This window comes from Elaeis guineensis, chromosome 15, assembly GCF_000442705.2.
Source record: "Elaeis guineensis isolate ETL-2024a chromosome 15, EG11, whole genome shotgun sequence".
In the NCBI taxonomy this organism is placed as follows: Eukaryota; Viridiplantae; Streptophyta; class Magnoliopsida; order Arecales; family Arecaceae; genus Elaeis; species Elaeis guineensis.
Window position 1 is genome coordinate 71,207,947 of NC_026007.2, and position 27,504 is coordinate 71,235,450.

At 36.9% G+C, this 27,504-nt stretch overlaps 1 protein-coding gene across 1 annotated transcript in view; it reads right to left on the bottom strand.

Annotated features, from left to right (window-relative positions):
- Window positions 1-27,504, bottom strand: part of LOC105058836 (protein OPAQUE1-like) — a 130,382-nt gene that overhangs the window by 83,086 nt on the left and 19,792 nt on the right. The window contains exons 16-29 of the mRNA XM_073249198.1: window positions 25,060-25,191; window positions 24,347-24,456; window positions 24,020-24,080; window positions 21,666-21,843; window positions 20,859-21,064; window positions 11,313-11,432; window positions 9,290-9,388; window positions 6,956-7,177; window positions 2,594-2,733; window positions 2,241-2,352; window positions 2,075-2,125; window positions 1,896-1,979; window positions 1,474-1,644; window positions 1,228-1,377 (exon numbers count right to left, since the gene is read on the bottom strand). Coding sequence (XP_073105299.1) covers window positions 1,228-1,377; window positions 1,474-1,644; window positions 1,896-1,979; window positions 2,075-2,125; window positions 2,241-2,352; window positions 2,594-2,733; window positions 6,956-7,177; window positions 9,290-9,388; window positions 11,313-11,432; window positions 20,859-21,064; window positions 21,666-21,843; window positions 24,020-24,080; window positions 24,347-24,456; window positions 25,060-25,191 — 1,836 coding nt within the window. The remainder of the gene's footprint in view (window positions 1-1,227; window positions 1,378-1,473; window positions 1,645-1,895; window positions 1,980-2,074; window positions 2,126-2,240; window positions 2,353-2,593; window positions 2,734-6,955; window positions 7,178-9,289; window positions 9,389-11,312; window positions 11,433-20,858; window positions 21,065-21,665; window positions 21,844-24,019; window positions 24,081-24,346; window positions 24,457-25,059; window positions 25,192-27,504) is intronic.

The window sequence follows — 27,504 nt, forward strand, 5'->3', positions numbered from 1 at the left end:
TCCATTTACTAAGCCAGAAAGGATAAGCATGGCAACAATCAACTATTTCTAACTGCAATAAATAAAAAGCATTAAGCGAGTTCAGCATTGCTAGCTATAATTATTCTATGTAAACTTAAGTTCAACCAAATCTTCAAATCATCGATCCAAATTCTCTTAGAATGTCTCGAACTTTAGCTGTTTTCTTTCCATTTTTCATAAGATTATTTAGCAGAAGTCTGGATGGTTCCCTGCAGGGGGCACGGGGGTTGTGGGGGCAAAATCCAAGCCACACCCACCAACCTGCCTGAACCCACCTAGAACAAATGGGTTCTACGGGCATTTTTTGAAAGTCGGCTTGCTTTCATGTCAACCCAATTATAAGTACGTGGGTTCAGGTTTAGCCCTCTTGACCTGATGGGTCATCCTTATGTAAACCAACCAAGAACCTCTTTATACATGATTATTTATTGATAATATTATATTTTCTTTATCTTACCATAATTTTTCATTGGTCATGCAGAAAATATTTTTTTCATTTTATTATTTGCCATGTGGGGTGTTATTCTTATTGTTGCATTTTAGTTAGTTTTATCTTTAATTAGTTTATGAATCTCATATATCTTAAATTCCTAATCTAATTGTATTTGTTATATTTTATTGGAAGTTAATTAGATTCTTTTTATTTGACAACTTCACATGTCATGATTTGTTTTAATTTTTTTTAACTTATATGAATAGTTGAAGTGAAAACTTAAATGGGTTGATGGGTGGGTATGGGTTTATTTAAAGTAAATGGGTTGTGCATGGATTTACATATTCCATCCTGATTATAAATGGGTCAGGTATGAGTTGAGTGATTATCAACACCAATCTATCTCGATCTGATCCGAACCAACCCCAAACAGAGCCATTGCCACACTTCCCAACTGCCCTATCTAAAAAGAAACCTTTTCTAGTCAGATAAAATGGTGTATTAAGAGCTTGAAATTCGACTAATTATTTGAATATGACTAATTATTACTGCACCAGAAAATCCAGATGATCCTAAGATTATCAAAGGTTGTATAACAAAAATATAAATCCTGGATGCAGTAAGACCAATTGCTAAAATGTTAGACCAGCTAATTTCTATAAACAAGTAGATATAGATGGAGCTCAGAAACATAACAACTCATCTTCAAAAAAAATTTACTACAAATTGTCCATATAAGGACATGCCAAGCAACTTGGAAGGCATTAACTCACTTGTGTCATCCTTCCACTCAATGGGAAAGACCCAGTAGAACATCGAGGTGTTGTAAGGAATCCATTTGATCGTAGATTTCTCTGCAGGAGGCATAAAAGTGCAGAAGCATTGGACAGCCAATATGGCAAGACATCATTCTCATTGTCCACCTGAAACAATTTTGACATATGGGAATAGAAGAATTCTAAAAGGCAAAAAGAAAATAAAATTTCCAAAAAGTGAAAGTATATTAAATAGTTATCAACCTTGATAACATTATTGACTGCCTCAATTATGTAGTCAAAAATTGTCGTCCTCTCGGCCTCAAAAACTCGCCAATGGACTAGGCATTTATATATGATACAAGCTGCAACTGGCTTACCATCTTTAAACCCCAAATCTTCCTTTATGCACCTCAGAAGTAGTTCGTGATACTCCTGCATAAGATTTCACTCAGATCCCAAAATGCTGAACTCATGATCAAGGGGATGCAGAAGAGAAAAAAGGGGTGAAAAAAGAATGAAGAAAAAACATGACAGTGAAGAATTGCATAAAACTCGAAATTTTAATAAAAATCCCTATGAAGTAATCAACTGCCTTTTTTGGCAACAGTACGGTCAAAGTATGCTGAAAACAAAAAAAATAACAAGTTCTAGTTGCAAACAACCAAAAAAATGCAAACATTCACCTCATGTCTCTCAGTCATCCTTGATCTTCGTGAGTCGACTAAGCTGTGAGGAAATGGAAAAAGATTTGCAGGTGGTGGAGTTTCCTATAAAAATGGAAAAAACGAACAATTAGAACTAGTTATTCCCATGATTTCAATTTCTTAATTTTAAAAAAGAAAATCCACAGGGGATATCTTACAAATACAGGTTTGTGGTTGATATTGGAAAGCACAGATGCCACTGAATAGTTCTGCTTTAGCCAAAAAACACTACCTTAAGACATTCCTTGATTAACCGATGTCTACCCAAAATATCATGAACAAGCAGAATTTCAGATATTACAAAGTTAATTAAAGGAGTAAAACCTCAGTAAAAGGTTTTAGAACCCCAACTAGGTTCTTCCTGGGAGATAAGCTTAATGCTTTTTGCCTCAGAAAGTGATTCTCATCTTCTAAGTTTGCAAGCTTCTCCTCCAAGCTGACACATCACCAAAGCAATGCAAACATTAACATAGAAAATGAAATTTGAACAAACAAGGATATGCAGAATAAAGCAATTTAGTGTAAATTGGAAAAATATTACGTATAAACAATATTGACACAGGTAATTGTCAAAATCAGAAAAAGAAATTTTTGAAAACTTGACACATTTGGCAAGTCAGCTCTATTCCATTATCAAGAACCTAGTAAATAGTGTCCTTCCAGTGATAATATAATACTTATGCAAGTTCTGATGAAGTTGCAAATTTTTTGATTCCACATCCTGCAACTTATCCAAAGTATCATGACTGCATTCTCGAGCTTTCAGAAGCTCCTGCTCCATTTCCAAGTTCTTTTTTGTAAGAGATTCCAATGAACTCTGTGGAAAAACACAAAAGTTTCATTATTTGACTTTTCTATAATCAGTTAGGCTAGCAATTAATAATAGCTGTGACTCAGATTGCCAAACCTACTTTCCTGGATTCAGAATCACAAAAGAAAGACAATAATACAACTTCTATTGCCGGAATGGCTCATTCCAATGAATCCATGGCCCCCATAACCAGCTACTGATGTTGATTAGGCTTAACATGCAGATGACCTTGAGATAGTAATTCTTAGATTAAACAAATTCATGCATAGCAATATAGGAAAAAGAAAAGAGCATTTTGCAAAATTAGGTAAAAGGGTGCATGTCTTCACAAAATCTTAAATAAGAGGCATTAAGACCAGCTGTTAATTGATTATATATGGATGCTGATTCATGAAATGCACATATTGGGCTATACCAGTTGCAATTTCCAATAGATGTAATTCTATTACGAACAATATGAACTATGGTGGATGGCCAATGAACTGAACATGTTCTTCAAGAGACTCGTATCCATAGTTAATACTAATATACTATATTGGCAATACATATTATGAAGGCTGCATGCATGACATACACTACTCTCCTTTTCCCTTTTTTACCTTTTCTTTGTCATTTAATTCTTAGATCTCCGGGGGCCATTATAATAGAACATAGCAAGAAGAATCTTATTTTCAATTCTTGCAAACATATCACACGATGAGATATAATTGATATCACGGGACATGTTGTGTAATATTTCAAAAAAATGATGCATTTTATCTGATCGATTACACATTCAAAGATTGCTCCCAGTTTGAAGAAGAGAATAACTTCTGATAGAGGACAGACGTATGATCTGAACCTAAGTAGCCGGAATCTACCACTTATGGTGCTGCACATGCTTCAAATTTCAAAAACTCTCCCACACCCCAAGTTTGCTTGCCCACTTTCTCCCAGTTCACTTAACTAAGATCTAAATCAATAAGTAAGGCTTCTCGGTTTTTTTGTATTGCCATTTAACATAAAACAACACAAGAACTGTGAAGATTTTCTACTGATAGATATTTTAACAATTTCACGATGACATGCTTAAATTTAAACCAAGAATGAAGTCATTTATGGCTTGGTTGTTAAGCCTTATCCCATCTACAGGTCAGAAATATGTTTTAGGCTATGATTCATCAATGTATCATCAAGATTTGTCCCATGTGTGCAGGCTTGGGTCTACGTAACAAGTTATAATTCATCAAAATTTCAGTACATTTTATGATCAAGTAATCAACACTTAAGCTAAAGCCAACCCTCTAATGAAGGGCATGCCATAAAAACTGAAGCGCCAATTTGTTGGTAAGGAAAAAAAAAAAAGAAAAGATAAACAGTTCAGGCTCATGCGACCATGGAGAAGTCCATCAAAGTTTCCAAACACTTGGAACATGCCTAGATAAAGAGGTAGACAGCAAGATTTCCTTTATGAATTGTAACAGTTCATAAATGAAATAATTCACGTGGATAAATAGAAACCATGAGAAAAATAGATTGAAATCTACATATATCTTTCAAATTTTGATGTGTTACTAACTTATTGGTTATCTAACAATTTCGGATACAAATACTGAATTTTGACAATTGGCACATGGAATGCACATCTGAGAAGGTAAGAATGGCTGTGATTCCCCATAAACACATTTTCCATTATTTATACAACTTGATAAATACACCAATATCTAGAACATGCACTGCACTTGTTACTCTCCCTCGAGGAACTGAACTTAGTATATATTAAAGATGGGACTATCTTTAGACGCGTGGAGATTGGTGGGAAGCATAGAGAGATGATTGATTACTTACATATATGCTAAAACAAAATGATGTCCTACATATCGTGAAGCCAAACTCAAAAGCTTTTATAGTAAATAATTGAACAAGTATGGAATAGTTTAACACAGAGCACAACCAACTTATATACACCATGTAGTCAAAGTAAATGGTAGGACATCTAAAAAGATAATCTATAATTTTCATCATGATCTGCAATAACTAAAATGTTTACAAGAATTTGTGTAAGTATTAGGGTTCAAGAAAATGAGCAATTTTTCAGCATCAGGAACAATATATTTCAAGGATTGTTGAACCGTCCTAAACCGCTCGATTCAGGGCGTACCAAGCCTTGCTGGCGGCTAACCAGGATGGTTCCAGACATCGAAACGAGAAATAGGCGAAGGAGGGGGAAAAAGGAAAAAGAAAGAGAGGAAAAGAGGGGCAAGAGGCAAGGAGAGGGAGAGAGGGCCTTCGGAGGCCATTGCGCCATTGCGGAGCTTGTTAGAAAGTCGTCGAAGGGGCTCCACCCTACTTTCAATTGCAACATGGGCTTTGGCCCTTGTTTCATTTTTTTTTTATTTTGCAATTTTTGGGTGAAGTTGGCAACAGCTTTTCAGCAGGCTCAGCAGGTGCAGCAGCCTTGGTGGCCCTCCAGTAGCCTCCAAGGCCCTCTCTCCCTCTCCCTTCCCTCCCCTCTATCTCTTTTCATCTCTCCCGTTCTCCCTCCTCCCTCTTTGTTGTGTCGGTTCGAGCCTAGTATGGAACGGCATGGGGGCGTATCGAAACATGCCGCCAGCTGATTGGTCGGGGCCCTGGTACTGATACAATGAACACTGATATATTCATTTTGATCAAATATTAGGAACTATTTGAATTATTTATATGCATGTATGCAAGGTTCACCATCTCGGTATCGAATCCTATATCGATACCATTCTATTACAGTATCAATATGCAGTACAGTATGGTAAGATTTGGCATACTGAGTATTATTACAGTATGGTACAACATACTGGTTTGATACAACATGCTTAGTAGGGTATGGTAGCGACTGGTACGGCAAACCTTGCATGTATGTGCACACATATGTCGTTAATGGTTGCCTAACAAACTCATGATTTTATATATCAGATAAAATAACGAGTCACTAATGAGCTTGACATTTTTCTCTTCCATATATAATTGGATGTAGTTTTTTCCTAACATGAGATGCTTCGTTCTCATTTACTTACTTTTAGCAATGAACAAAGAAATAAGATCCAATTCCTCATTCATGAAACCAACCACAGCTTTGGATAAGTTGGAATACCTAATTTATACGATCGCCAATTATGGATATTCTCCATCCTACCACAAGATGGAGGTGCTTTTTCTCAATTGGAGTAAAGACTCCAATATGAATGCATGACTTGTTTCTATGATACTTGGACTCAACACCTTACCTTAATCATGCTAACATGAGAAAACACAAGTATAGCTGCAAGATCTGAATCAGCAGGTCAACCAAACATTCATACACCCCTTTTAGAGAGATCAAGAAGTAGAGATGAAAAAGGTGAGAGAAATGCAGTTGGGTGTTCAGAAATTACAGAGGACCGTTTAAAGGAGGTACAGGACACCTATTTAGGATGAGGTTGATTGGTGGTTGGCTAAATTAGCCAGCTTGATTCTCCTATATTCTACTGATTTTTAACTCCTCACATTCTAAGGCTTGCTTCCATAAATTAGCTTATCACTTAGTCTAATTCTTTTTCCATAAATACTATATAGTCTGCAAATAATATACACCAAGGTTCACCATCTTGATACTGGACCCCATATACTGGTATCATCCTATTACAGTGTTAATACGCAGTTCTGTATGGTATGAAATACCATACTGAGTGTCGGCATGGTATGGTATGGGGCGGTATAGCAGACCTTTATACACCATGGTAAATCTTTCTAAAACTTAGCATTAAGTCCATTTATAATTAGTGTGACTATATATGGGCTTGGTATTGTTCTCTGATGCAAGCCTGTTGTGACTGGAGATACAGTTGTTAAACCTACTGTTACTGCTATACCTTTCCTTCTTTTTTGTTTTTCTGGAATAATATATCCTTCCCCCATAAAGCCTACCAAATTACCTTTCATAGTACATAGTATAAGCTTTCTCAAAGTTGATAAGAACAATATGGACAGGAATTAATCATGGTTAAAAATTAAAATACTTGACATTACTTCTGACTGACTTTAGACTGTATTTTTGCACTTGCAAGTTGTTATATAGAATATCTACCTCAACCCCCCCCCCTAACAACAAAAATGTATATATAATATAGATGTAACTTACTGTTATGGTAATATTGAAAAGACAGAAAAATAGTCCACTACCAGTCAATGTAAGATGTCTATTGCACCAAATCCACATGTTAAATATCTGCCATACCTTCAATAACAAGTTCTCCTTATTCAGTTCTGCCATTTCAACAAGACTACTCCTTATAGTTTCTTGATCCTTCATCAACGACTCCAACTGAATTTGAAGCAAGGCATTTTTATTGCACTCACTAATAGTGGCCAATTTGGCTGCTTCCAACTCAGCATTCAATGACTCCAAAGCTTTCTGAAGTTTTGAAATTTCTGCTTCCTTTGAATCTTCAGCAGCTACCTGCATTCCAGATTTCATATTGTAAGGAACTAAATACTAAGAATAAAGCTGCATTTTGAATTTAAACAGGTATATCTGCAAACACTAGACAAAAGTGAGAGAGGTACTTGAGGGAAAATAACAAATTACATCCATTTATATGGACAAATAATTTAAGGTACAAAATCTTAAGACCTATAGAACATGAACAATAAGTGAACTTCTAGCATTCATGGATGTTTATTTGTGACTGCAAGAATGTATGGTAAGTCTATAATTTATGATTATATGTGTACTTGACTGAACCACTCCTGCAGTGATTTCACATAACCAACTTGTACATTTATGCATTGGAATCAGAAAGAATGATGAATGGTTCTTCTCCTATTTCTTTTTTTCCTCTCTTCCTCCAACTTGATGAGTACCATAATTTTTATCAGAATTGATTTACCTCAATGTAACATTCACCATTCTGCTGGATAGCATGCTCTAATCGCTACTGTTCCAACAAGCATATGATATCAATTTGACATTATCTACTTTGAGAGAGACCGATCTGATATTTTCACATAGGTCCACTTCCATCTTGATGCTGAACTCTGCAAAACTCTGCATACCACTGATCTATGTTATCCAAGTATGATAAGCACCAGTTCCACCACAGACCACCATCAGGACTCATGCTAATAGGCTTGGTAACAACCAAAAACCATCATCCATCCAGCTGCTGTCACCAATAGCAGCAAGAGTTCCTTGCAAAGGTCTACCATACCATCTCACCTTCAAATCATTATTCAAAGAAAAAGCAAGAAAATGCTTCCGGGGCTAGGTTGATGAGGTAGAACCATAAAAAGTTCGCCATACCCCCCGAACCATGACCATACCAAGGGTGAATAGAGGGAGGCACATTTCCACCCCTTGGTTCGAAAAATCAGGTGAGGAAGGGGGACAGGGAGAAAGAGAGAGAAAAAAGAGGGTCCGGGGGGGGGGGGGGTGGGGGGCGGGGAGGGAGGGAAAGGGAGAAAGAGATAGAGAGAGGCTGAGAGAGATGGGAGGAGGCTAGAAGAGAGGGAGGCTAACAAGGCCTTCCTCCCTCTCCCTCTCGGTCTCTCTTTCTCCCTCTCCCTATAGGGGAACCTCATTAGCCTCCTAACCTCTCTCCCTCCCCCTCCCTTTCCCTCCCTCTCCCTTCCCCTCTCTTTCCCTTCATTTCTCTCCTACCTCTCCCCTTCCCTTCCAGCTCTCCCTTTGTCAGTACGCCCTGGAACAATATGCCACGGTACTATACTATATTGTACCACCAGAAAATTGGTACGGATCCCAAAACTGATATAGCCAACCTTGGAACCATATAGTTGGATCCTATATATGTGAAGGAACGGATGGGACAGGATGGTCAGGATGCCTCCTATCCTGACGGGACGCAAAACCTTGCATACAACACAGAAAAAGTTGGAATATCTTTAAAAGTATATTTTGGGTGAATATACTACAAGATAATGAGAATTTCAGAACTTCTAGAGATTTTCTACCTTGGAGGCTCATAATCTTGAAAGGCATCAGCGAAAAATGTTGAAGGCAAAATTGAAGAGGATAACTGATGCGAGAAAATGTGATCTTTAATAAGAAATCCCAAGTATGAAATTATTCACTCAAATGCATCAAACAGAAACATTATTAGGCGTAGATTCAGTTGTTCTCTATGAGGAAACAAGAATTTCAGTTGAAGCAAATCATAAAAGAAAAGGAGGCAAGGTATATTCACTAAACCCAATATTCTTTGATTAACCCCTACTTAAATTCTCAACTCTTTATCATCTTGTGATAGGCATCAATAGGTGCACACATATCCAATGGGCTCACCTAAGAGCTGTGATAAACAACATGCTGTTATTGAACCTTCAAATGGTTAAACTTTTCCTTGTAAAATGGGCTTTCAAATAGTGTTTAAATGTGTCTCAACACCAATATAAAATACATTAGGAAAGTGCATCCTGGCAAAAGATAAAACACAAAATATATGTGCAGAGAGGATGATAAATAATAAATCAGATGGGCAAATTTCAACTTTTAAAATTCAAACAGCTGCAAAAACAAAAAATTTGAATCCATAATCTAGGAAAAAAAGTATACTCTTAATCTTTTTTCTAGTGTTAGTCGCAATGTAAGATCTTCCAAACTCTTCTCAAGTTTGTCTTTTGCTTTACGTAATGCACCAGCTTCGTTTGCAGCCTAAAAAGAAATCCCAAACAGAAGAAGTAAGGAACAGCATCTTTTCATACCAAAAAATGAACAGAGAATGACACTAATTATATAAGAATGAATTGCTAGAACACTAGTACAACAACTAGATGGAAGACTTGTTTGAAAAAATAAAAGAATAACAACATAATCAGATGACAGGAACAGGGGATCTTTCTTGTGAGCTTTCATTAACCTCAAGGCGCAAACTAGGTTCATGAAAGAGATTACAATCTATACCCATAAACCACCAAACACTGCATATAACATCAAGAACAGTTAAGCAAAGAGAAGGAAAGCTGTTTCCTGCTTCTTTATTCAACTATATCAAACCATTTTTCTACCTTTTTTGATGCTTAGACTGATGGAGGAAAAAGTGAAGACCAAAATAATTAAATACATTCTCAGAATCATGCCCACTCTGGTAGACTGATGGTATTTTTCAAGTTCATGTTGCTTTCAAATTTTCCATTAACTCATCTGGTATGCGAATTGATGATCTGATGAGGCTTTAGTATGGGTCCGCAGAAAGAAGTGAAGAACAGTTACAATATATAAGTGTTGTGAACAAGGATTTACAAAGGGATGGAATGAAAGTGAATGTACCCTTCACAGAAACAACTGGTTATAAAATATCCGCAAAACAAACCCTATAAAATATCTAGATATTGGATTTGATGGTTACAGTTATGTTTGCCTGTGACTTCCTTGCAAAAAAACCAACCAGTAGCAGGATATCTTGTCTTTTTAAGTTACTTCTAGAACTGATAGCCACAACAAAAAACCCATGTCTCAAGAGAAACTCTAACCAGGGAAGAAATTATTAGAAAAATTCATGCAGCATGGATGGAATAACACATGAAGACCTGCACATCAGGTTCCAGAAGGAACAGCTGTTGTGTTTTGGATATCAAGACTTGCACTTCATTTCATATTGCAAGCAATTAAGATCTGATTCCCTGATAGATATACCATTTAATTAATAGCAGTCAGATACATACATATGTGAAGTAATTCACATATGTATGTGAAGTAATTCATAATTAAATTCATAGGTGAACAGTGACAATTAATAAAAACTGCAGGCTATCTGAGAGAGTGAACTTTTGCCAATGCACGCTGTATCAAAGACAATACCAAACGAATAATGTATAATAGCAACCAGTAACCAGTTCACTGCACTTTTGATATGCAGCAGTACAGTACCAAGGTGCTTGTCTTGCAAGCTTGAAACTATCGCCCCATTCTCTGTACTTCCCGGAATTACAGAAAACAAACAAGTAGAAGTGTATAACCAGAACTGACACAGTTGAAAAAAATTGCAATAAACAATCTCAGCAACATTTTAAAAAAGAGAAGAAGGATCGTAATTGAAAGATGAAATATAGAAATGAGTACAATATTGGAAAAAAGAATACAGTTAATGATACTATACTTTAGATGGACTTACAAGGTAGCTAATCATCCCCATCCTGATTCAGACTTGCATGAGTTGGGAAAAGCATTTCTTTATGACTGTCAGAGAAAAAAGACAGGAGGGAACATAACCCAGCTCCCCCATACTCTCCCTTCCCAGACAACCAAAAATCAAATAAAAAAAAGAAAGAACTAAAAAATTATCTCAAAAACTTCATTTCGATAAAATTTACTAGTGTATACATTGAGGCATAAGCTAGAAATTAACAGAAAAATTTAAATTTCCATAGTGTGCTACCTTCTGCCTGAAAGAGAGGAAAGGTTCAGGGAAAAAAAATCGAAATACCTTATTCTTTCCCAGGATCTTTACTAGTTGCACACGAAACAGTAAGAAACAATTATATCATTTACACATATATTTTTTTAGTAAATGCCCCTTGGAATGAACCAAAAAAATTAAAATTTTAAGATAACTTGATTGTGTAGAAGGTGTTCATACCAATTTGAGCCTCCTAAGCTCTCTTTTTGCAAGCTTCCGCCTCCAAGCACATTGTATGGATATTGCAGCATGTTGATATTGCTGATAAAGCGAGGAGATCTTTCTCATCCTCCATTGTGCCTACATGATTTAAATAAACATCAATAAACACATTCTGTTTTTAACACTAACAGTTTCCAGATGCTAACTGACAGAATGAACCTAAATGTTATCAAATATTGCCAACCAATGATATTAACTTGCCACTTTAAAGAACAGAGAACCAACTTTAGTGACAACTTACAACTAAATAATCCACCGAAAGTTCATCTACTGGCTTCAAAAAGCTAAAGTATACCAATAACACCAACAAAAATATATTTCAAAGCAAGCGATGCGAAAACAATAAGCTCTCAGAAGCAACACTTAATTATAATCACTGATTAAACAAAACTAAATGCTTCTGATAATTAGTAAAGAGCCTACATAAAACAAGTGAGGTTGCATATGTTAGATGAACAGGAACATATAATGTCTCTTGCTCATAGTCATCACGAACATTTTATTACTTAGTCTCATCATATTTTTTGCCAATATAATAAAAAAGATCATTCTTGCTGTATATATATTTGGGTTATTGCCCTTAAAATTGCAATGTGAGGATGAGCCCAGGCGCAATGGCAAGGTTGCTCCATTATAACCTAGAAATCATGGGTTTGAAATACAAAAACAACCTCTCTGCATGCAAGGATAAGGCTGCATACATCTAACCCCCCCAGACGTTGCAATTGTAGGAGGTTCATGCACTAGGATGCCCTTAAAATTGCACTATACTATGCACAGCATACATCTCAAAATATCATGGTATTGGAGATATATCAAATCCCTAGATTGATCATTGAGGCTTCTGGTAAAGTATCTTGAAGATAAGACTGTAGCAAAAAGGAGAGGATTACCTCTTTACGCTGGTTACTTTGCTAGCGGATTGCTTATCCCAGCAACTGCTCTCACATGGTGACAAGAAAATTCAGAGGAACTGATTAATTATTGCAGATTTCTTCAAGTATTTAAATGGATCTTGCGATATGATAAGATTCTACAAGTATCTTTTTAAGTTAGGAGATAAAATAGAACCTTCTTGTTTAGATTATTGAACAAAATACCAAAATTACCATCTCTCCTCCGTCTAGTCATCTTAGGACTAGTAACATGATAGGTTTGCTCCTTATCTCATTCCCCACCTGCATTAAACCTACGAATCTTTTGCAAGATTATGTCCCAAAATTAAGGCAGGTATGCCAGTCCACCAGAAGTATGCACATTTCAATATTTCTCTCTCACATCTTGTAGTCTAATTTATGTCAAAGCCCAGAAGGTTCCTATATAAACCGTCTTAACCAATCATCCAATCCAATCAATGATCTAGGTCTCAAATCCCAATCCACACTCAACTACCCTTGCCTTCCATTTTCAAATCAAACTAATCACAGGTTCAAACCCTTCAACCCAGAATCACAAACCATTAAAGTCGAACCAATTCCTAGAAGACCAAATATTTTGGTCTTAACAGCTGCACCTACTTCAAAACTGTTTTGGAGTCTCACTCTTGCATCCTCTCTCCATATGAATGTAGCCTTGTGGATAGGAGTACGAGGTTTTAGTTTTAGGAGAGAGAATAAAGAAAGGGGAAAAGATATAAGAGGAGGAATCCACTGGACAAAAGTTCCATAGTCAAAAGTCAATCATTACCTTAACAATTTCAAGATCTCTTCTTGGCACCATATAGATAGATAGATAGCAATATGGGACCACAACATAAATCTTATAACATCCAAAAACTTCCAGATCAAACTCATTCCTGCATTAAGATTGTTTTCACGACTACAAAATAGGACTCCAAATCAACCAAAAGAGATGGAATTCTTGATCACAAGGATTTTCGAACCAAGATTCAGACTCTTAATTTAAAGAGTTCTAAACCAAGTTTCTCCAACTACTTTTTGACTCTTCAACCTGAAATGTAAAATATTAAAGTTTTTTAACTCTCTCCATTAAAATTAGTCATTCAAAGACCCTCTTTGGCATATTTGTAAATTAAAACCTCTTTTATCCCACAAACTTCCCACCATAACCCAAACCAATTTTTGATTAGCCATTATGAAATATTTGCCATGTTTCTCCCCACCTCTCCAGTCAAAGTCCTTTGGAGTTTCTAGCTAGTAACTGCATTGTCCTTAACAAGTTTTTGCTGAGGTTTGCTGTCTTGGTACCTGAACCTATACCGATGGCATCTTATTATAGTGTCGATATGCGGTTCGATATAGTACGAGATGGTGTACCAACTGTTGGTACAGTATGAGACACCATATTGGTACGAGACCAGTACAATATGGTACAAAGTGGATGGTTTAGCCTTGTATGACATTCCATAGTTTTACATCCCAGCAGGATGCAGGGTGTCTCGGCCCCATCCTGTCTTGTGAGAAGACAAAGAAAGATGAAAGGAAAGTAGAAGAAAAATGAATGAAAAAAAGGAAGCGAGAAGAAAAAGAAAGAAAAAGAAAAGGAAAGAAAAAAGGTAGAAGGAAAGAAACAGCCAAAAAGAAAAAAAAAAGGAAATAAGGGGATAGATTGAGAATATCTACTGGGATGCATAACCGAGATTGCTATCAGGATGGGATGGGACAATAGGGCGTTCCGTTTCATGGAGAAACCAGAACATCTTCATCCCACGGGATTTAAAACCTTGGTCCTTAACAAGAGTTTAAATACTGATATCAAAATCTGGACCAAAAATTTTCTATTGGAATAGTATGTTATTAGTATTGACTACATACCAAAGCTGAAAATCTTAAAAAAGTAAACCATCGATATCAATTGATATGGTCGGTAGAATACCATTGGTATGTAGTAGAACAAGTGATGGTAACGGTATAGATGGTTTTAGCCAAGATTGTCCGTACCGTGCTGAACCGTCGGTACACCCCGCACCACACCGGATCGGCAAGGAACTGGCACAGTTTGGCCGGCAAAACCGGTATACTAGAGGGAGAGGGAAAGAAAGGCAAAGTGAGAAAGAGAGAGAGAGAGAGAGGACGAGAGGGAAAGAAACCCTAGCTGTCGGAGGCCGGCGTGGCCAGCTGCGGCCATCGGAGGGCTTTCGCGGTCCGATTATCGTCCGATAGGACTTTTACAAGAGCGAGAAAGAGAGAGAGCTCAGGGGGTGACGTACCGGATGAACGGCGCCTCCACTGTGAGGTCCCCAGTGGCCGGCGAGCCCATGCCGATGGGCCTGAGGGCGGTCGAGCAAGAGAAGGGCCTCCGCGGCTCCGCCCCCTTCTTTTTTTTCGAAACAGGGGTTCACCCCTGTTTTGGATTTTTTTTTTTTTATTTTAACACATGAAGTCGGCAACCCAGTTGCCATCTTCATGATTTTTTTTGTAAAATTAGGTGGAGCCGGCAATCGGATTGTCGGCTTCATTCTTTTGAATTTTTTTAAAAAATCTATTAAACAATGAAGCCGGCAAATGGTTTGTCAGCTTCACTTAAGTTTTTATTTTTTAAAAAAACCCATGAAACAAGGGTGTCGCCCCTGTTGCATGCCCGCGGTGTTGCATGCATGGACTGCACCATCCGATGGCCAGCTGGAGGCCGTCCGGTGGCACCTCCGACTCCTTCCCCTCCTCTTTCTTCCTCCCTCTATCTCTGTTTCTCTCTTTTTCTTCTCCCAGTTCACTTCCTTTGCCTTCGTCGGTTCGCATCGGTCCGATACGGTACAAAATCATACCATACTGTACCACTGATTGGCCGATATGGCCGCCGGTGCCAATTTCGAAAATCTTGTTTCAGCTAAGGTCCATGAAATCAGTACCGAGATCTATGCTGACCAGCCAACGGCACGAATTCGTACGGATTCGTAGTGGACCAGACCAGGGAGAATCGACACAAAAGCAAAGAAAGAAATCAGGAAGGAGGAAAAGAAAGAAAGAGGGGAGGGAGAGGGAGAATGGAGGAAGGAGGGAGAGGGTGGCCATAGGAGAAGCCGGCGGTGGCCACAGACGGGCCTCAAGCATGCTGGAGGGCCATCAAGGCCTTCGCTTCCTCTGCCAAATCACGGCCAAGAGAGAGAGATGGAGAGAGGGGGGGAGGGAGGAAAACTGGCCGAGAGGCCAATCAAAGGCCGTGGCCATAAAATGGCGAAATCGCCGTCCGCGGATCCATGAGCATGAAACAGGATAATCACCCCTATTTCATGGATTCTTTTTAAAAAATTCTGACCATAATAAAGCCAGCATGACGATGAACAAGGACGACAATGGTGATGAACAGAGACAGTCACCCTTATTCTGCGGTCGTGGCTCTGACCATACCTTTTCCACTGTCCAGTGGCCACGGAGGCCATCTGACACCCTCCGATACCCTCGCTCTCCCTCTCTCTCTCGATTAAATATCCTATCGGACGATACAGAGCCATAGAGAACTCCGTAGCCCTCCGACAGTCTCAACGGGCTATCATTAGCCCTCCAACGCATCATCCCTCTTTTCCTTCTCTTCTTTCTCTCTCTTCATCTTTTCCTTCCTCTCCTTCATCAAGTGTTCCGATTTGGAAGGCTGAACCTTCTTTATTTGCAGTCGGTATGGCTTGGAAAGCCTTGAACCGTCCGATTCGAGATGGTTTGGCGAACCATGATTTTGGCCAAGATTTGCTGTCTCAATACCTATCCCTGTACCGATAACCATCCTATTGTAGTATCAGTATGCAGTACAGTACCAGACAATCAGGGATATCAAGTGTTCATCTGGTATGAGATTGCGTACCAATTTAGTATTAGTGCGATACAGTATGCCCGCTTTGGTATGGTACCTACCAATATGGCAAACCTTGGTTTTAGCATCCCGACATGATTACATGCCAGTTACATTAGAACAACATGGTATCAATGGTACCATCCTATTCTGGTGGTTTTTAAATCCATGGTCTTTAACACCACTTCTGAATTCAAGATAGAATCAGGATCTTATTTCTGCCAATGGTGGCAACAAGGAACCAAATTCATTGATGGTGGTATTGAGAAGCATGAGTGGCTGATTAGCTAGAAATTTCAAGGGGCTAAGGGAAAAAAAATAAGTATATATTCCATTATGCTTGGCAAAAAAGAATTCTAGGTCCTATTGAATTTCTAGATAGATGAAGTCTTGATTTGCAAATATATAAAAGAGGGTTTACATTAAAGAAAACCAATTTACTAACATATCTAAACTAATTTACATCATGCTTCCTTACTCTATATTACTCTAAGAGATTCTCTTTTGCATTGCTACACAAAAATATCGACTTGTGCATCCACATCTGCTCTAGGTAATTAAACTCTAGGAGTCCCAAAGTGCACAAAACTTAAAACTCCTAAAAGAATGGTACATAGATACACCAGTGAAATATTTTGAAAAAGCACAATTATATTTTACACATGCAGAGGATAAAATATATTTAAGCACATATTGATTACTTGACAATTTCAATGGCTAGCAGTAGTCTTGATAAAAAATTTCTATTATACATTATTAAATAAAAAGCATAAAATAAGTTGATCTTTGTTGGAAGCTTTCAAATACTTCAGTTTTTTCTTGAAAAAAACATATGATTCATATTATTTCATATATTGACTAACCGCTGAAGTGTTAGCACTCGCTTTGAGATATTCTTTAATTGGACACACCAAAAATCCATATCTCAGACTATAATTTTGTGCTGATGTAACTTGGACATTCCATTAATGAAGTGTTAAGAAATATCATGTCAACTCCAATATCGTGAGCACTCACAAAATCCTAAAAGTTGAAATTTCAAATAAAATCTAGAAACCAAACTCCCAATAACAAATGAAATGACGATGAGTAAAAATAATCCAACAAATGAACAAAGCATTTGAAAATTTGACACTTCAAAATGAAAGAGAATGAGTAACGAGAAGCTAACTATGTAGCTTCCAATTAGTTATGTGAGAAATCAGCTTTGGAAAAGTCTAAAACGATAAATAATAAATGCACAAAGTACACCTAGCAAAGAACATTTGATAGAGTTATCAAGAAAAATGTTTATATTTCAGTAGATATGAAATTAAGTGAAGTTAAATAAAGATGTCTTTAGGAACCTTGAAAATATGGAAATCGACAAATGATTGAAGAGAAAAATGAGCTGAAAAAAATGAACTAGCATGCAATCAAACAAGTAGAAAATGAAGCTATGGAAGAGGAAGTTACAAAAGAATAAAGAAAAAACAATTGAAATGTGAGAAGCAAGGTCATCATAACAGTTAAATGAATGTTTTGTACTCTCTAATCCTCAAGGGCTTAAACAGACTACCAAATAGTTAAGTGGTAAAAAGTTATACACCACTTTAAATTATGCCATTTACATGAAAATACTGATTAAAGTAATAAACTGTACATAATGAGTCACTTAGTTGGTATCAATAATATAATCAATATGAGCATAATTTTATCATCAACTTTAGGAGAGAGCTAATGAACAGAAGTATTAGTAGGTATGAAAGTACAAAAATATGGGTAGTGAAGGTGATGATGACCAAAAAAAAAAGGGAAAAACTGTTTAGAACGATTTAGAATAAAAGAATGAGGAGAACAGAGCACTTAAAATGCAAAGAAAATTGAGAAATAGAGTGAGGAGGGTAAGGATGCCTCCCTTTCACTGATGGGTTACCAAATGGATTACGTACTGTGAGATTAAATGCTAAGCTCAAGATGCAAGTAAAGGAAATGATTGCATTCCTCTTATCCTAGTATGCTTATCAGTTAGTTGTACTCAAAAGAAACATGTTCCAGAATCCAGATTATGCAATATCTTGAAAGGAAACAATACTAAGTGAAATAAAATCTCATTTAATTGTTAGATAATTTAGATATTATATAATTGTATTTTTTTAGTTATTTAATTAATAGTCAAATATACAAGATATTGCATATAGAAAATTTCAAAATAAATGGCTAACAATTATTTGAGCAATTAGTTGGATTAGATAGCCACTTAATCACTTAACTAGATGTCCATATGGCTAATCTGATTAGACAACTGCTAAACACTTAAATGGTTAAGCACTGAATGGTTTTTCAACCTGCCATCCAATCTGCTGTTTCCAATAACATTGCCAAGATGCATTATAACCTTACTCCAAAAGGCAAGGTCTATTTTTCTTAATTGCTGATAAAATATTCAGATAGACTGATGGGACAATCTACACTAGCTTGTGTTTATATGGAGAAAAAGCATATGATGGAGTACCAAAAGCATATGATGGAGAAAAAGCATATTTTTATGGAGATTAAAGAACATATTAGCAATGGATATTTTGCGATCATATAGGGAAGTAAATAAGCAAAGAAGAAAATTATGGTAAAGAGCATCCAGGCTAAATTTTCTCTCTCTTAAATGCCAAATCTACATTAACAATGCCTTATAACCTAAGAAGCATAGATACCGATACATGATACGGGTACTTTATGGTAGGGATACACTGATACGGCAAAAATTGAAAAAACCATGATACGGATATGGTTAGATATTTTATATTTTTATTAATATTTGAATATATGTAATATTTCAATATTAATAAAAATATATGAAAAAATGAAATCATATATATAATATTCGAATATTAATAAAATTAAGTTCTCAAATCTCAACTAAATTTATAAGTATCGTCATAAAAAACAAACAAACACTTGTAATTAACGAAAAAAAAATAGCAGTCTAAATAAGTAAAAGAAATCAAAATAGTAAGTCTTGATAATCAAGTGATAATAGTTTCAGCTACTTCATTCTCTGCGTCATCAGTAAAAAGTTTTTTTTCCTCATCTGGTTCATCAAAGGACAAACTTGCAATCTCAAGAATGCAGAGATAAGAGTACCGATGCCGCACCGAAAATGTACTCACATCGAAAATATATCCGATGCTGATACATGCCTGAAATAGGAGTATCGGTGCTTCATAGCTTATAACCATCACTCCTTAGTTAAATATGACAATCTTACTAAAAGTGTTATGGAAGAAAATCAATCATCAAAATGAAAATTCTTTATAAGTAGTCTTTGAACGGCAGGGTTCATCGAACCAATCTGAACCGAACGAGTCAGGGCATGCTAAACCATACTAGCAGCCTATCAGTATGGTTCCGATGTGGAATCTGGAACACCAAAGGAAAAAGAGAAAAAGAAAGAGGGAGGAGGGAAGGAGAGGGAAAGGTCGGAAAGGCCGTCAGAGGCGGCTAGAGGAGGGCCACAATGATGACTATGCATAGGAGAGGGTGAAGCAGAGAGAGGAAAAGAGAGAAAGAGGGAGGGAGGGATAGGGAGAGCCAGTCGTGGCTAGCAGGGGAGGGTTCTTCGAGGGCCTTCCCATCTCTCCGCCGGCCACGGCCATCTCTCCCTCTCTTTCCCTCCCTCTTCCTATCTCCCTCCTCTCTCTCTCCTTCTTCCTCCCTCCAGTTCACCCTCTCTCATGCACCACTGTCATCTATGGCCCTTCGACGGCCACTATCATGGCTGGCCGGCCTCTCCCTCTCCTTCCCTCCTTCTCCCCCCTCCCTCTCTCTCTTCCTCTTCGATTCTTCCTCTCATCTGCTTTCTTTGCCATTTCGGTTCAAGGCCGTATGGGCGTGCATAGAATCGTACCACCAATGGGCTGGCACAGGGTCTGATTTCGGTATGGTGAACCTTGTTTGAACCCTTTACAAGCTCTATCATCAGAAAGAGAGCAAAACTTCAAATACTGGCACCACCAAGTAAGAGAAAATAGCATAGCTGGAGTCCAGACACTGCAAGAAAGGCATTGAAAAAACCTATAATGCCTAGCCAGCTTATATCAAGATAGATTTGCCAATGTCTTATTGCGTGCCTAATTAGAGACACTTTAGTATGTGCCACATCATCTATTTTTCTAATTAAGGGATGGGAAGGAAAGGATACAAAGTCCTAAGAAAACTAAATGAACCATGCAGCAATGCTAGCAAGGAATACCCACCCAAGCTTTTTTTCTAAAGCAAAGATCAAACTCATCATGGTTGCAAGGAGACATCATCAGTGTCTTGTATATCCTTAGTACCTACAATTGTAACAACATTTTGTGGATGTTCTGAATTGCTTACTTTACTACTATAATTTTCTTTTCTAGTGTTCTTTTCAAATTTGCTTTAAATTTTTCCACAGAAAGATATGCATTCCAACTGTCCCAGCCAACTAGTTTTGATACCAAATTAAAAATTGAGTTCTACAATTTTGAACATTGACTGAAAGTAATTCCTCAAATTCCACCAAGAGTGAACGTTATTCCTCATACAAGAAGATAACAGTATCAACATGTAATTATGAAGCTTCTTATATATCAATAGTCTCCAAAAGGAATGAAGAATCCAAACTAGAAAATCATATGCCTGCGTAACAGAACAAAGCAGCTAATAGTGCACCATGCTCAAAAAAAAGAACACATGTGAACACACAAAGAAAAAGAAAGATTCCATATCATGCAGTTAAAAAAGGAAAGGAAAGGAAACCTGGATCAGCATTGCAGCCCTATGCTCCTTCATGCGCATGAAACTTTGGCGAACGGCATAACCTCGAATGCTAGATTGAATGACTAAAACTGCTGAACAACTATGCAAGAAAGCAAAGTGTAATATCCATCTTCGTATATTTTTTTGAATTGTGAGAGCTGCTGCTGTTTGTCTTTTAATTTCATATCTACTTTGAGCCAAACAGCCTGGAAAAAGTAGCAGAAATTGTGCAAATATAATTTAAGTAGGTCTAAAACTCTAAATAGTCACAGTTTTGCATTCATTCATCATACAGTGGAGTGGAATAAACAATGCAGTAGAACAAGTATCAGCATTGACTGTATTAGTATGGTCCTTCTTTCATAGGATACACCAATGGCACACATTTGTATGTGCATGACCTCATAAATCATCAAGAAAACATTTAAAAATAGGAGGATGTACTTTAAAATAAGCACAAACTTTGTCATAATTCATAAGACATAAAAAATTGATTTAACAAAGGATGGTCCTTCAGGACAATAGTTTCCAATATTCAAAATTAAGATTCACATATTTTATAGTTGGTTAGAACTGGCAGGAAACTGTTAGAATGGCCCAAGTTTCTTTGTTCTCTTACATCCACTCTTTTTGCAAACCATAATTAAAGAAGCATTCCTGCACAACCTCTGCCTAATTTGTGACAAATCACCAATATAACATAGTCTAATAAAAATTTACATTACCCACCTGTTGGGTTTTCTAGATTTTAAGTTCTAAAGATCTAAAAATAATCGACCTAAAGGAGCATATTATCATAGAACATACCCCGGCAATATGCTTGGAGAGTAATTGCAGCCCTCCTAGTTATAACAAATTCCTTGTGAGCAATAAATGTTCGTAAATACCCCTGAATAATCCTTGCTGCATTATCCAGAATCTCAGCACGCCGAGAATCTAAAACTGCAATCTGACCAGCCCGAAGGAAAACCTTGGTCCTGCCAAGCTGCAAAAATCGAATATTAATATACCAAAGATGATAAAAGAAGTCATCTTAAATATTCCATTGAATAAAAAAGAAACAACAGAAAAGAGGAGAATTTTACCAAAGGTCAAAGCAGACTATCATGTACATCCATATTTAAAGTTCATTAGTGTTGCTAATCTACATCAGAAGGCGATGATTCTACTCAGGTAATTATTGTACCTCAACACACTAGTATCTTAATCATCATCATTTGTATATATGAGCCAAGTAAATTAGAGCAACTATTGATATGCATGCATAGAATCCTCATGAGCATGAATCTTTTGTATGGGAACTACATAAGTAAACATTAGGATATAATTACTAATAATACTCTAAGAATAAATTAAAAAAGTTGAGGGACAAAATTGTTAATACTGGAAGTTATGGCCACCTCATTCTTAATACTGCCTCATGCTTGTAGATACCTCATGCTTGCATAGCTAATTGCCACCGTGTGCTTGAATTGCCATGTCATGCTTAACCACTAAATCGACCATTTCATACTTACCAGTTACTGATTATTACCACCTCATGCTTGCTATAAGACTATCACCTACCATTTATCATTACTTGAAACAGCCATGCAGTGCTTACCAATCAGCCACCAGCTAAACCCTATCTTGATGCCGAGCTACTATTTTATGATGGCCGGAAACCTCATGCTTAGTGCTGGCCTCCTACCATTTTGCAACTCTAGATATTATAAAATTGTACTTTATTTGCCATTTCCAATTATGAATGCTGCTAGCTTAGTAATCCATGTTGAGTCAATCAGTGTCAATACTGATATTGGCACTCCGAAATCAAACACCCATTGAAAATGCAACTAAAACACTAACAATATAAAAGAAAGTCATCCCAATTAAAGTTTTACATTCCAGCGGGATAGGGGGCGTCCCAGCCATCCCATCCTATTTCAAAAATAGGATCGGATGGGGTTGGGACTCCTCACTGATCCATGTAGGGAAAGAAGAAGAAAGAGGAAAAAGAGGAAGGAAGATGAAAAATGAAAAAAAGTGAAAGGAAAGAAGAAAAAAAATGAAAGAAAGAAAGGAGGGGAGAAGTGAAAGAAAGGAAAGAGAAAGAAGAAGAAAAAGGAAAAAAGAAAGAAAGGAGTGGATAAGAAAAAGAAAGAACAAAGGTAAAGAAAGGAAGGTAGAATAAAGAGAGAAAAGGAAAAAAAAGAAAGACAGAAAGGAAGAGGAAAGGGAGAGAGATAGAAGATATCTATCGGGATGCATAATTAGGACAGTAGTCGAGACGGGGACAGCAGGGTGTCCAATTCCATGGAGATACCGGGATACCTCTATCCCACGGGATTTAAAACCTTAATCCCAATAGCCATGTTATGCACTAGAATGGAACCTCATATTGTGACAGTACTGGATGGACCGATACCACACCAATCCAGCAAAATATTAGTACCAATTTTTAAAACCTTGTATACTATTTTGCATTAAAGTATATCTTTTTAAGCGGTAAAGCAGATTTTGTCTTAAATATTTTTACAATATTTCTAGCTATATGTTGCTGGATCGTATGGTTTCTTTGAGGATTTTAAATTTTGATGATGTTTTGATCAATTATGATGATCACACCTTGGGATTCAAGCAAGGTTGGACGGTAACAATAATAGACACATGTCGAGAAAATTTCAAACACAACTAGTCCTAAAGCATTCTATTTATTTACATATGAAACTTCTTACTTTTGCACATTGCTATGACTAATAAACTTTTATATTTTTTTATAATTGTTTTTCATACAAACAAACCACTAATGTTTGGCCAACTTAGTTAGGAGCATGCATTGACCAAGACTTATTCTTGCTTTAAGTAAAATTTCTGAGGCAAAAGTTTGCACTATATGATTCATTCCTAAACAATCCATTTAAATAAAAAATTGTTTGCACAAGTCTACGCCTAACTCCATGCTATTCAACAAAAACATGTTAACAATTCATAAGCATATTTCTAAAGACAAAAAGATGATAAACATGATGCTTTCTTTCCAAAAAAATAATAGATATATACTAAAAAAGGTATTCACCTTTAAAAATTCCATTCATTCAAACACAACGTAGCAGCAGATAATTAGGTATGTAAACAAAATATTATAAGCCATCTACAAAACAAAAAATGGACAGGCGTACTTGGAAATTCTCAAGTTTCAACTTCTTTATTATTTTTTCTGTGATAGACTTCTCATCAAACCTGCAAGTCAAAGAGATTGTAACACATGATACAAAACCTATTAAAAACACATAAAACAGGAACATTGACAGTGAAGAGGCTCATGAGAATAAAGTAAAGACTTCGATTAATGTATTTAAAAGTCAGTAAAAAAACATCCATTTTGGAAGGCCTTGGACTGGACATGAGCTGATGAAATAAAATCTATACAGCTGATAGCTGATAAGGGTTTTAATGTTGACACAGGTCAACAAAAGACAAGAACCTTTGAAGCGTCCATAAATTACCTTCCGTCCATACATTCTAGAGCTAGGATTCCAAAACGATCTACAAATTCAGAATATGCCCTCCGTGTAGGATAACCAGCAAGACTTATCCTAACTGCCTCAAGAACACCCTGTAGATCAATATACCTTGCTCAAGAATAATTATAGATAAGACATGATCCATTGCCATTGTTAAAGGAACAAAAAAATACTCACAAGTACTTAAAAGATAAAAGAAAAATTAGATTAACAAAACCAAATTTGATTTGTACAACCTGGATATAAACTTAATATATGGAACTGTACAGTGTTAGATCATCATATATCAAAGGGATCCGACGCAAAGGATCACACTAGCCAGAGAATCACAGTTAGTAATTAAATATACATCATCTACAAGTACAGCCTTAGCAAGCAAAAAATGAAATAAATTCAAAGTCACAGACTCCTTCAACTTACAATGGATTACAGGAGTTGTTACTATGGACAGTATCTACTATATTGTTTATGAAACATTATCGAGAGGTAACATGTATAGCAAGGAATGAGGTACAACATATTATTTACTAAATATGTGTCATGTAGTATTCTATGGTCGAACATAGTGGATCTTGGAAAAAAAATCCCACATAACTATAAGATGCGAAGCATGACAGCATGCAGGCATGGAATAAAAACAGGAAACAAGCTACTTATTTAATTAAGGAAAAAAGTAATGGACCAATAGCACTAACCCCACATCGTAACTGATGTAAGACACTCTGATTATCAAAATTCTGAGGAGAATTCAAAGAATTAGGCTTTATACACCGAATATAATGAGGTTCTGTTGAGTTGAGTGTTTCCATTAGTGCCTGGAGTTGTTGCTATGAAAAAGCACATGACCAAAAATGTCAGATAGCAAAATAAATAGAATGAAAGAAACCATAAAATGATGTCTAAGATGAAAGAAATTAATGATGTCTAAGATGGATAGACTTATGCTGAACCATAAAATGGACAATATATGCAAAAGCCAAAGCTGCTAAACATCCTCAAACCAAGATGTGAGTACCAATTTCAGTACCCATACTGGTACTCAACCAGTAGAGGTCATACAGTCATACCAAGTGTCTGTGTGGTACATCCTTGGTACCTACACTTAGAGCAGCACCTGGTATCAGTTCCCTTCTGATCTGAAACAAGACACCCCATACAAGTCGATATATTTCAGTACATAAACCTTGTTCAAAACAATCATATTGCTAACACGCTTTTTAATCCTTAAAGTTCAGGAGACAAAGGCATAAGGTTGAACATGAAGAGCTAAAAAAACAAAAACCATATCCAAACAAAGGTAACATCCAAAGCTTAAGATCAAATTTGTTCATGATCTGATAACAAATCAGCATGTCATGGATGTCATTAATAATAAAAAAAACCCATATCAGCATTATGAAGACTTTTTTTTTTGTCTTAGTTATTTATATGAACATTCTGTCTAACTAGTGTTTGGCACATGCAATGCATGTCAAGAGTGACAACTTTGATGTACCAGCAAGAGGGATACTGACTAAGAAGCCATAGGAATTTTCAAATACTAGATTGGTAATGTAGGTATTATGTCAAGAATCTCGAGACCTATGAGAAACAAGGTAAAAAAAAAAAACAAATATGTTTTAGAGCCTAGCCACGCTTTGTAGATTCCATGTCTTTTGCATTATAATAGAAGTATTTGAAACATGAGATGAATGTCATAGGGGGTACGATGGTTGAGTTTTCCATGGAAGGCCACAGGACTTCATTCATTCACATCGAGTGGGGCCTGCAAGATTTTGTCATTGAATTACATCAAAGAAGGCCTCATTGAGGCTGCTTCAAGGTAGAGATTCTGACCATGTGGGTAGCCATGGAGGCTTTCATGCTATACATGCTGAGAGAGGTACTTGATATATGAATTCAATAGTCATGAAGATGCACATAAAAAAAAATAAATCAATAAATTAGAAAAATAAAACAGATGCAACAACAATATGAAGATTTGTATTACGGAAGGGTCTCAAAAATATCATTGCACAGTTTTAACAAACAAAAATTTCTCATTCCTTCCCTCATGAAAGTGCTTGAAGAAGGGTCATAGGGTCCATGGTTCTAATGAGGCTTTAATACCCCACTACATGTGCTCTAGATAGATGCAGCTGGAAAATAGAAGGGATCAGATTGACTTGTCCAACTTCATTGGGGAAAAAAATCTTATTGACCTCCCACTTGAAAGATGTTTCACATGGAGTAATAATAGATATAACCCTCTAATGGAAAAACTAGATTTCTTCCATCCATCCACACTCCATAGAATAGGATGGTCTATACCCAAATACTATTCAAAATGCCTTACCTAGTTCATGTGCAGATCCCCTAAGGAAGGTAGAACCATGTCGAACTAGCTGATTCGGGGCATGCCAAACTGTACCAATCAGCTATCAGCACAATTCGAACTTCGAACCATTTATTCGGTTTGATATAATCTCCTTGTTTCGATCTTTCCTCACCTTCGCCCATCTTTTTGCATTGCTGTCTCTCCTCCGAGCTCGAAAACTTCACCTTCACCCATGCTTGGACCTCGATGATAAGAGACGTCACAGGTATATGTTCTCCCTTCCTTTCTTTCTTTCATTTTTTTTCTTCTTCTTTCCTTTCACTTTTCTCTTTTTTCATCTTTCTTTCTTTCTTTCCTCTTTCTTCTCATTTGCCTGTATGGATGGGTTTTGGAGTCTCAATTGAGTTTTTTAACATGAACGGGAGGGACAGTAGGGATGCCCACGGTCCTATCGGAACATAAAATCTTGCTTGAGACCACTTGTTATTAAGACATAGATGTCTCTCGATATAAGCAAGATTAGCTGTGCCGGTTTTGAAGCTGGGATGAGTTGGCCAGCGGCATGATTTGGTACGCCTCCATATCGTTTCGTATTGAGCCCATATTGACATAGTAGGAAGGATGGGGAAGAGGGAGAACGGGAGAGAAGAAGAGCGAAAGGGAGAAAGGGAGGGCTATTGGAGGGGCCCATATTGACATAGCAAAAAGGGCAGGAAAGAGGGAGAATGAGAGAGGAAAAGAGAGAGAGGGAGAGGGAGGGAGTGGAAACGAGTGAGGAAAAGAGAGAGAGGGAGAGGGAGGGCTACGGAGGCTGCAAGAGGAC